The 12,304-nt window shown below is 39.0% G+C and overlaps 1 protein-coding gene across 2 annotated transcripts in view; it reads right to left on the bottom strand.

The window, feature by feature from the left end:
- SCNN1G (sodium channel epithelial 1 subunit gamma) overlaps positions 1-12,304 on the bottom strand; it is a 60,791-nt gene that overhangs the window by 29,560 nt on the left and 18,927 nt on the right. For both annotated transcript variants that reach the window (XM_073636691.1, XM_073636692.1), the window contains exons 3-5: positions 5,344-5,644; positions 3,338-3,531; positions 254-357 (exon numbers count right to left, since the gene is read on the bottom strand). In XM_073636691.1, the coding sequence (XP_073492792.1) occupies positions 254-357; positions 3,338-3,531; positions 5,344-5,644 (599 nt within the window). The remainder of the gene's footprint in view (positions 1-253; positions 358-3,337; positions 3,532-5,343; positions 5,645-12,304) is intronic.

The raw sequence follows: 12,304 nt of genomic DNA, 5'->3' as shown, positions 1-12,304 counted from the left end.
TAAATTATGTTGAGCATATCTCAGCTGGAGATATTGGTAAAAACAGGTGTGTGGGAGATGAAATTCCTTCTGCAACTGTTGAAATAATTTCAACACATCATTTTCAAACACCTGGAAACTAGTGCAATACAAGAGTCTATCTCTAGTTGCCAAATTCTAACTGGAACGTCATGGCTTGACTAACATTGGTATAGATTTAAAAAATGCTTTCAGTAAGAAATGATGTGTGATATATATATGACTGAATTCTCACCAGCTTCTGCTCCACCCATAGAAGATACAAACAGCTGCTCTCTTGATGCATCATTGAATGTGTAGCAATTGCCATACAGAGGGTGAGTAAATAGAGTGAAGTCCCTGTATTGGAAAAAATATTTTTCATTAGTTTTTCTGTCTCTTAAAGTGGATGTATACCCAAAAATATACCGTATATATTTTTTTATGTCATAGTGTAGAGCAGGAATTTGCAATTAGCGGACCTCCAGCTGTTGCAAAACTACAAGTCCCATCATGCCTCTGCCTCTGGGTGCCATGCTTGTGGCTGGCAGAGTCTTGCTATGCCTCATGGGACTTGTAGTTCTGCAACATCTGGAGGTCCGCTAATTGCATATCCCTGGTGTAGAGTATAAGATTTCCTATCATTGCCACAAAGAGTTAATCCATCTCTGAGCAATCCTCTTTTATTGTTCAGTGAGATAAAACTTGAAAACAGAGAAAAACTTTGTCAAATCCTCCCCCTTGCTGTGAGTGACAGGTGATTTACATATCTCGTGCACTAGCCTAAGACATGCATTATTTTTTAATTCCCACCCCCACTCCTTTCTTCAGCAGCTCTGCAAGGATTGGATGTTCCACACCTCAGCATGATTTGGCATGGTGAAGTCATGTGGTTACTTTCCTGTCTTTTCACTGGATGTTAGAGATCATAGCAGAAGTTCAGTGTAAGAAATACACAGGAGAAAATGCATATTGACAAGGGGAGTGTAGAGGTGGGCGGGGAGTCTACTGACATCACGACTCCACCCACCGAGCTCCAGACAACAGACCCACCCACAGAATATGCAGTTTTTCAGGTCTCATAACAGACAGAGGGGAGACATTTGACAGGTAAAGATACATGCAGGAGGCATGTATATCCTTATAGATAACCCCTATGGCAGTACTTTAGAAAGGATGACATTGGGTTTACATCCACTTTAATTAAAAGGTCAGTTAACCCAAAATTGATGTTTAAACAATAGTTGGACACTTGTTAGTTGAATCACTCATTGATCTTCTAATATCTATAGAAGAGATTAGCCTGATGATATTGCCAGCTCTTTCCCCGTCCATGGCCAATATGAAGCCAAGTGAGTAAATCTCACTCCGCCTGCTGAAATCTCTATATAGCAAAGTAAATGACATTTTTAAATTACAATGAATGAAGTAAATGATTAGCCCTTTTCCTTTGCAGTACTAGACATTGGATTGTTAGCTTGTTTGGGTAGCAGGCACCAGGGTGACTCAACTACTCTGTATATTCCTTGGCTGACACAAAAATAAAATACCTAAAGTTTATGATTCAATCTATCAGTGTTCACACAACTTTATAGATCAGTTTCAGATGGAGTTTTTATTCCAGGGATGTTTGTAATATTTGAGTTCATCTCCATTAATTAAAGGTAATTACATTCATGGGTGCTCTATAAAGAAGTATTTTCCCAATTATCAAATTCAGTTTCTTGAATTTGTTTTGGAGCTGGGGGTTGATTATGGCCTTATATCTGCCGAAGCAATCCTCAGTGTCACTCATGTCTAAACACTTAGTAAGTAATTATTATACTGTGATATCTCACTGAATTTACATATTGTTATTTATATCAGCTTTATGTTAAGCTGGTAAGGTATGTCTCTGAGGTCCAGCAAACATGATCATTCAATAGATTAACCAGTAAAAAAATGTCACTGCGTCCAGTTGTCATTTTTCTAGTTCTGGCTGGAAAATACAGAGAGTTTGGATGGCTAATATAAAGCAGTATTAATCCCCAAAAATAAAATGTATTATATTGTATTTTACCAATTCTTAGATGTGGTGGCTGCATTCTTTTTGTATCTATTTTCTGCATTTATTTTTAGGATTTTTCTTTTATTTTCACCTGGTGATTCTGCCAGTAAGTCTGTTATTTTTTAACTTCCTTTAACAGACTAAACTGTCCAGCAAAAGTGGCAGTTAAAGGGTTGAGACAAACCATTTAACACTGACAGGAGTGGTTACAATGGTCAGTTTTTATTTATGTATAGCCAACAGTTGCTGTAACTGCCTAAAAATGTTAAATTAAATTTGGATTTAATTTGTTAGTCAAGTTTATTTAAATCTGCTAGTACATCTAACACTACATTCTTCTAAGATTGCAAATGCTGCTGTACAAAGATTGCTTTTTTGCTCCTTCATCCAGACTGGAGACCAGCTGTTAAATATTGTCACCTTAAAGAAGAGGCTCTGCTAACCCTTGAAACAACAGGGGAATTTAGTAACCAGTCATCTTGGAAGTTCAGATGTAGTGCTGTTTTTTTCCCATGTTAGGTTTTTATTGCTGTCTGTGTTATCTGGGAAGAAACACCTACACTGTTTCACCTGGTGACAATGGGTGAGCTGGGTATGAACTCGGTGAAACCTAGTTAGGCAGAACCCATGGGAAGCTGTCATATGATTGCATCCCCATTGGGCCAATCAGCTGCAGCCAAGGCACACTTGAGCTTGCAGCTGCACACATGCAAAGGGAAAGGGATGCTCATGCCATCATTGACATAACATGACCTCCAATAGGCAAGCAGAAATGCAATCACGTGACAGCTTCCCATGGGTTATGCCAATCTGAATATGGCTTGAGTTCTGATTGAACCCAGCTTATCCCAGCTGCTGACCCTTGTCCTCAGGACAAGAAAGTAATGTCTTCCAATAGATACACCTTTTCCAGTAAGAACTGTTTAAGAAGGGATTTTTATACAATTTAGGGAGATTCTTTATACTTCCTATGTGTCTCAAGGTCAGAAAGTGAATGGAGATCTCCCCGATAGGACACATTGTTAAAAGTTTTCGGTATAGATACAGTTTGATAGAAAGGGTGTTTATGGGCACAGGAGGCATGGATTAACATCACCCTTTCATAATCACCTAAATCCTTCATAGTTTATATAAAATGTAATCCCTTTCATCATATAGTTTTCTCCAGGACTCTAGATTTACATTAGGCTCCTTCAGAGACACAAGAAGATACAAATAATTTAAGTAAATCACTATGATATTTGTTGCTGCTATATAAAATAATTAAAAAAAAATATTAAAAGTTCAATTCACCTTGCACTACAAGACTGACCATCAAAGGAACAACTGATAAACAGCTCTTCAGCAGAGTAACCCATTGCAATCTTCTTTTCTGTCGGAATCTTGGCCAAGATGTTTGTATAATGTAATCTGTACCATTCCTGGATGGCATTGATAGCTGAGCTGAAGGTGAACACTGTGCAATCTGAGCTGTTGTTTGGGTCACACTAGAGCATGAAGAAGAAAACAAATCTAAATTAATAGACATGTTTACAAAGTTTACCAGTCAAGTAACATAATCCCAACCAATCCAATTTGCAGTGCCAAAAAAATATTGGGCCACATGGCTAATTTAAAAGATCCAGAAATGTGTCTCCCAAGATATAAGCTGTGTTCATTCTGTGCCTTTGTACATTTACAATAGGCAGTACCGGTGTGATTAATATAGTGAGTAACTGGATTTAGATTACCTATAAAAGGATAAGGTACCCAATATTGCAAATGTGGTGATTCTCAGGTAATCCTAATTGCAAGGTAAGGTAAACATGCCAACATGTTTCCTATACGTCCACAAATGGAACAAATGACCAACCACTTGTGTTTTAAATCTAAGACCCCGTGTGCTGATCTTTAAGTATTCTGGACTTGCTGTAAAGTTTAGAAATTCTAGGTAATAATTACAGCATTTATCACTAATATGTTTGTTCCCCTAAAGCAGGGGTAGGCAACCTCGGCACTCCAGCTGTGGTGAAACTACAAATCCCATCATGCCTCTGCCTCTAGGAGTCATGCCTGTGAATGTCAGGGTCTTGCAATGTCTCATGGGACTTGTAGTTTCAAAACAGCTGGAGGGCCATGCCTACCCCTGTCCTAAAGTATGTACATCAGCTGAGATTGTTGGGTAAAGTACACTTAAATTTAGTGATGACCTCACTAGGTTTAAAATAAGGCATGTAATAAAAACAAATAAAAAACATAAATAGTGTACAGCGCTAATACAAATGGCAGTAACTATTCCAATGAAAACAGAAAGGTTTATTTTAAACATTTCATTTGCATGTTGATGGGAAGTAAACTTCATCTTTAAGTATCAAATATGCTTGAGAAACAAGTGGGTTCAAAACAATCAAGAAGGCTTGCATTGAACCAATGGAAAGCACGGTTGAGCCAAGTCTCACTTCTGCCATAAATCCCAAAAATATACGGTTTTTATCTCTCATTTTAAGTTAGTCTGTGCAGACCAGGTGTTCTGGATGTATGAGAACCAAATGATGACGGAACGGTACTATAGCTATAATAATTTAAAAAATGGAACAGGATTATTTGGGGTATTCAACTGAAACCAAAGTTGAAAAATTGGCTTGAAGCAAGCAGCTTGGTTAAAAACTTTACCTTGATTCCATTTCTTGATTGCACAAAAACTGCAGAAATGACTTCCCGAGTTGCAGTAAGCTTGTGTATTTGTGACTTGCTGATAAAATCCTTATGATTTTTATTCAGTTGTTCTATTTACGCTTGTAGTGATAGTAAGGCCTCATGCACACTGGATGTTTTTGGATGTTTTTACAGCAACTGTTTTTGGTTTCAGACGTTTTTTCTACAGCAAATAAACTCCCCATCATGTTATCCTATGTGTCCATGCACACATAGGCTGTTATCAATTGTTTTTGGCTGGGGCATTTTTTGAGAAAAAAACCCCAAAACTGGTGGGCTCTGAGAGGAGCTTTTCTGCTGTAAAAACGCTCTAACGACAAAAAAAGCCTAAAAACGCAGATAAACGCTTAAAAACAAGGCTCACCAGCGTCTTTTAACATTTTTGATCCCATTGAAAAAAAAAAAACGCTTAAACACAATAAAGCTGAAAACCGCTAAAAACCGCTAAAAACCGCTATTGCAAAAATGCTGAAAAACTTGGAAAAACTCACTGCAAAGCTACTGGCATTTCTATAACGTTATTATAACTTCCAGTGTGCAGTATAATTGAATTGGAGGCCCCCCTTATCATTTAAAAAGCATTATGGAATGTTTAGGTGACTCACCAACTTATAACCAACAATATTTCCAGCTGTTCTCTCTCTGTTCTGGTGGACCACTCTGGCGTTCATTCTGGAACGTCTACCTGTACGAATGTCATCAGTAACGACCTCATTTCCATTTATACTCCTAATGTTAAACAACTTGATTTCTTTAAAGTACTCTAACTTCTCTTCTGGAATAGCCTCTTGTTGTTGTAAGTCTCTGCGTCTACGAATAAGAGGACTGGAGAAACCATATATGTCCCTCAGTGCTTGGTTGGTCTCTAATTCCAGTCCAGTCAGATATTCCTTGATTGCACTGTACCTGTAAATAACAGAAATTAGGTAAAAAAAAAAATAACATGACTAGACTACCTAGACCAGTTAATATTATATAGCAGGTGCATGCAGTGAGGTGTGCCCCAAAAATACTCCAAATATCTATCCAAATGTTTAAATGTACCAATCTTTACTAATGACAGAGCAGCAAACCGTGCATTCTTGCAAGCTCTGTGTATATGCGTATATTTAAAGGTATAATTAGTGGTAAAAAATAATGCACAGAGAAAACACTGAACAGTTTTAAATAAATAAAATAAAAATAAAAATAATCAGGGCTTATAACCAGGCAATACAACTGTCATGCAATCACAATTACAGATGAAAAGGAAAAGGCTTGGGCAATTTTACTTCTCCATCATTAGAATCAGGGCCCAGAAATATATCAATGGAGGTACATTGCTTAGCATATTTTTATCTGGTTGAGTTGTGAAATTTCATCTTCCAGGCTGTCCAGAGTCCTTTACAACACATTACTATAGCATTTTATCTCTCCCTCTACCGGCTTTTGTTAAAAGATACCTTTGCATTTGTAATAGTGTTTGGATACCCGATGGGAGGTGCATTTTCTAGTTTCAAATTTTTGCTTTGTAAATGTTTTTTTATTTTTACTTAAAGAGGAGGTAAAGTCTTCCTCTTTAATTGTACCTATAGGTAAGCCTATAATAAGGCTTACCTGTAGGTACTGTAAATATCTCCTAAACTTGCAGCATTTAGAAGATATTTATGATACACACTGCCTCCGATGTCATGTGCCATTTCTTCAGGGCCCGTGCCATGAGCGGCAGCTCCCGTGCGCATGAGCGGGGGAGACGCCATCGCGGCTCTGGCCAATCATAGCGCCGGAGCCCATCAAACCCAGAAGTAACTCCAGGAAAGATGTCGGCCGTGTCTGCAGTGCGCGGGCGGCACAGCAGGACTTAGTTCTGAGGTATTTCATAATGAGCTAGTATGCTTCACATTATGCCTTTGTCTTGCAGGTTTTTGTTTTTTTGAGGGGGGGGGTTTCGGAGGTTTACAACCTCTTTAATTTCTTAAAAGATGTTTTACCTGTACTATTGAGCATCATTTCTTCTTTAGTTCTACATATTTAATTAACATACACTGTCAAGCTTGTTAATTCTGGTGGCTTTAAATATAGAGATTTTAGTGGTACAACATAGTGTGCTAGGACTCAAAGCTTGATTTACCCAAACTCCATTTGGTCTGTGATGAAAGTCCCATACATGGCCAATAGTCAGGGACATATTCGTACTTCCTGCCTCTAAGCCAATTGCTATCTGCCATCTTTCCCAGTTCCAGTTGACCAGCTAGCCTTATTATCAGAAGAAGACCAGACAGCATAGACAAACCAAGGCATGTGACAAAGAGACAGTTTGGGGGAGATGTACTAAAACTGGAGTGTGCAAAATCTGGTGCAGCTCTTCATAGAAACCAATCAGCTTCCTGAGTTTATTGTCAAAGCGTAATTGAACAAGCTGAAGTTAGAAGCTGATTTGCTACCATGCACAGCTGCACCAGATTCTGGGTGCTCCAGTTTTAGTAAATCTCCCCCTTTGCTTACTCTATGTAAGTATACCTAGAACCAACACCTAGAAGAGTAGACAAAACTGCGGACCTTTTCTTCTAGCAGTTTTATTTTGTTATTTATTCGTTTTACTTCCAGAGTAGATGAATTGTAGGTACACAGTACACTTTATCCATCAACAAATATACACAAACTGTGCAGGTACGGCTATGATAATAGCTTAGCCTGATTTGTCTGATAGGCAGGGTGGCAGTTTAAAATAGTCATTCTCAACCAAGATTCCTCCAGAAGTTACCGGGGTTTTTTTGGGTGTGGCTGATTGACCTCCTCTTTGATGGTGCATGTATAGTTTGAGGGCCAAAGCCACATGCAAAAGCCAGCAGCATGACACTAATTACCTCTTTTACCTGTCTGTAAGAGTGGCATTCTGGCCACCACTGTAAGGGTTGTCATCTTCCTCCTGACCACCAATGTAGTGGGCCTTTTTCCTATTGGCCCGCAATTAATTGGTTATGCAGGTGTCCCCTGAGACCGGAACATTATTTTAGGGGTTCCTGTTTTAATGACAGTCGGTAACATGGTGTATGCTATGTTCACTTTTTTTGGCAGAATTTCACTTTTCACAATAAATAAAAGCCTTTTCTAATGTCTTTTCTGTCCAAGCCATTCCAATATGCATATTTCTCACTTGCCTAGCCCAGGCAAGCTTTGAATCTTTACCTCTCGATTCAAAATGTATTAATACGCATTCTGAGCCCTGACTTCATGTGGTATTATGTGACCATCCAGGAAACCTTATATCCTATTATGCACTGCCTTACTGCATCAGAGAATAGGGCATGTTATACTTCTGTGGACAAGCCTCCCTCATATATGTACCACCTTTTTCATATGTACACCCACGTTCTTGCTTCTTTAAGTTCACCATACACTGTAAAATGTTATTGAACAATCTCCTTTATATCTACCATTAACTATATAGTGCAAGGGCCTGCCCGATTTGATACAAATTGAATAGATTGTTCAGGTGGTATCTCTTGTTACAAAAATTGTGGTAAATTTAAAGAAATTGTACAATCAGATTGCACAGTGTATGGCCAGCTTTATACAAGTACACGAGGGGGAGACATTTAGCTGTCAATGTTCTTGTAATCCAGGTCCAGCGCAGGGACACAAATTTCACTGTAACACAGTGTATTGGAAGCGCATGTTCTTTGATGTGCATTTCCCGTGGCACGCATAGGGCAGCCCATTGATTTCAATAGGCTGCCCTACGTGTGACAAATGCAGCAAAGTAGCTAATGAGGCATTTTGGTGCATTGTAGTTTGCACATTTTTTACTGTGCTTTTGTTGTGCGCTTTTTGCACTTGACAAGATGCTTGCTTCAGCACTTGGGGTGCCGTTAACAATTAATGGCACTGAAAGTGGAATTAGTTGATTTTAATTGCACAAAGGTGGCCATACACTGTACAATCTCTGTAAAAAAAAATTTAGTTTAATCTAAGCTATATAAATAGGAGGACACACCTATCTATCCAAGTGCTCTGTATCCAATCGGCTGATGGTAAATCTAAAGGAGACTGTACAATCAGATATTATAGTATAATGTGAGCTTTACAAACTTCCAGGGACACACATCTCCTGTTTTCAATGCTACAGCTCTGCTCCACATAGGCTATTATATGATCACTGAGCTCCTGTACACTCTGCCAAATGAACGATCTATGCAAGATGAAGGTAACATAAAAAAATGATAGATCATCCGTTAGAAGACACTGGCTGTGTATTCTTGGATTATGGTGCTCACTGACTGACTGCCTTGGAAAAGCATGAAACTACAGAGGTGGGCGGGGGCAATCTCCTAGAGTGGGAGGGCAGGTGCAGGGTGTGTGTTAATAAGATCAGCTGCCGAACTACTTGCTTAGTTCACTAACAGTTTTCCCATCCCAAATACCAGAGCTAATACCAGGAAGTAATTGAGGAGTTTTCTATAGGAGTCAATGGAGGCCAAAATAACGCCTGTCCTAGTATATAAAGAGTGTGGTTTTTTTTTCCTGCAACAGAAGTACATTAATGGTGCATTTGTACACAAGGAAGCTGGAATTTAGAGAAAAAAAAGGTGAACTAAGTCTTTAACCACAGCCCCGAAGAATTTACCCCCTTCCTGACCGGAGCACTTTTTGCGATTCGGCACTGCGTCGCTTTAACTGACAATTGCGCGGTCGTGCAATGTTGCACGAAAACAAAATCGATGTGCTTTTTTTCCCACAAATAGAGCTTTCTTTTGGTTGTATTTGATCACCTCTGCAGTATTTATTTTTGCGCTATAAACAAAAAAGAGCGACAATGTTGAAAAAAAAGCAATATTTTTTACTTTTTGCTATAATAAATATCTCCAAAAAATATATAAAAAAACAAATTTCTTTCTAAGTTTAGGCCAATATGTATTCTTCTACATATTTTTGGTAAAAAAAATAACAATAAACATATATTGATTGGTTTGCGCAAAAGTTATAGCGTCTATAAAATAGGGGATAGATTTATGGCATTTTTATTATAATTTTTTTTTCTTTAGTAATAGCAGCGATCTGCGATTTTTATCGTGACTCCGACATTATGGCGGACACATTGGACACTTTTGACACTATTTTGTGACCATTGTCATTTATACAGCAATCAATGCTATAAAAATGCACTGTTTACTGTGTAAATGACACTGGCAGGGAAGGGGTTAAACACTAGGGGGGGAGATCAAGGGGTTAAGTGTGTCCTAGGGAGTGATTCTAACTGTAGGGGGGATGGGCTCACTACAACATGACAGAGATCACTGCTCCCGATGACAGGGAACAGTAGATCCCTGTCCTGTTGCTAGGCAGAACAGGGAAATGCCTTGTTTACAGAGGCATCCCCCGTTCTGCCGCTCCGTGTCACGATCGTGGGTCCCCTGCGGACCTGGGGGCACACTTACGGAGAACGCGCCGGCGCATGCGCCCACAATGCCGCATCTTAAAGGGGACATACTGGTACGCCTATTTGCGCAGCCGTGCCATTGTGCCGATGTACATCATCGTGCGCTGGTTGGCAAGCAGTTAAGGGCCTAAGCCACGGCCTCTGTTGCAGAAATCAAGTTCTGCCAATGGAAATATCTGTTTTGCATTCCTGCAGAAATGGAATACATAAATTTGGATCTTATTTTGTTGTGCAACCAGATTCAAAGCTTGGAGCCATACAATATGGGGAGTATATAATGATATGAAGCACAGATAGTCAGGATTACCATCACTGAGGTCTGTAAACACAACAACTTTACAAGCAATTCCCCTGTGAAATTTGCAGAGAACCTTTTCTTGTTTTACTGGTTACAACCTGACTGAATAAAACAACAATATATAAATAAAACTACAGTGAATAATGAGTGATACATTCATCCCTGCAGATATTATAAAATACCAATTCTGTGTAGTATGCACTGCGGGAAATGACAGGGGAACAATGCATTCCTTCACCTGTAATGTATCCTTAGGCTATACAGAGCAGTCACACTGTCTTGGTGTTTATTATGTACCTGCAGGGCATAGAATTTAACATGGGAACAAAGTGCTGTGGTTATTTGTCCTTTGTCCGTAAGAGCGAGAAAACAGGTACAATGCATTCTTGTATTAGTGCTTAGTTGTATTACGTGAGTGCGTGTCTATGAGTGTGGGAGTGAGCACACTTAACTGAAATAAGGGCTCCATTCACACAAGATTACCTGTTATTTGTTTTAGCTTTGTGACCGTAATTTTCAAATCTCATTAAAAAGAACTGAAAATACCTATCGCTTTTTTTTTAAATAAGCATTGTTATTATGGTGTGTAAAATTTGTGAATTGAACTTAATATTTTACTCAATGAAAATTTAAAATGCAGCATTGAAAATAACAATCACTCAACAAGGAACTGATTTATGATGAACGGTATCAGCAAATCAGAATATTTGTATTTCTTTAAAATCGGAACTAAAATGTATTTTTAAAGTAGAGTTTTATGGCAGAAAAGTCTATTCTGTAAGTTTCTGTTTCTTCTGCCATAAAATCTCTTTCCCTACCTGCTATAGTGTTTTGTTTTGTTTTTATTGCCATGCATATTCATATTAGTGTAGAATCCTAACAGCTGTAAAACCCAGTAGTAAAAACTAGGTGCTGGGGCAAAGTAATTTCCACGTGTAAGAGGTATGTCATCCATGGTCAGCCAATAGTAGTTTCCAGAACCAGATGAAGAACTGGAGAAGATGGCAGCAGTGGTAAAAGGGAGATGTAAGTGTGGACCTTTCAGCACTGAACAAGAGCATATTATGCATACTTGTATATAATGGCAAGAACTATAGGTACCCATATTGGCACAGCTCCACTTGAATTGATTGATAGAAATAGCATAGAAAAGCATTTTACAGTAAATGTATTAAAGGCCATGTTCCTTTTGAAAAGGGGCCTGTTCATACTTACAGTAGCTCACAAAAATGAGTAAACCCCTCACATTTTTGTAAATATTTTATTATATCTTTTCACGTGACAACACTGAAGAAATGACACTTTGCTACAATGTAAAGTAGTGAGTGTACAGATTGTATAACAGTGTAAATTTGCTGTCCCCTCAAAATAACTCAACACACAGCCATTAATGTCTAAACCGCTGGCAACAAAAGTGAGTACATCCCTAAGTGAAAATATCCAAATTGGGCCCAAAGTGTCAATATTTTGTGTGGCCACCATTATTTCCCAGCACTGCCTTAACCCTCTTGGGCATTGAGTTTAGCAGAGCTTCACAGATTGCCACTGGAGTCCTCTTTCACTCCTCCATGATGACATCACAGAGCTGGTGGATGTTAGAGACCTTGTGCTCCTCCACCTTCCGTTTGAGGATGCCCCACAGATGCTCAATAGGGTTTAGGTCTGAAGACATGCTTGGCCAGTCCATCACCTTTACCCTCAGCTTCTTTAGCAAGGCAGTGGTCGTTTTGGAGGTGTGTTTGGGGTCGTTATTATGTTGGAAATCTGCCCTGCGGACCAGTCTCCGAAGGGAGGGGATCATGTCTGCTTCAGTATGTCACAGTACATGTTGGCATTCATGGTTCTCTCA

The sequence above is a fragment of the Aquarana catesbeiana genome, linkage group LG06 (assembly GCF_042186555.1).
Source record: "Aquarana catesbeiana isolate 2022-GZ linkage group LG06, ASM4218655v1, whole genome shotgun sequence".
In the NCBI taxonomy this organism is placed as follows: domain Eukaryota; kingdom Metazoa; phylum Chordata; class Amphibia; order Anura; family Ranidae; genus Aquarana; species Aquarana catesbeiana.
This window is presented reverse-complemented; position numbering and strand designations above follow the sequence as displayed.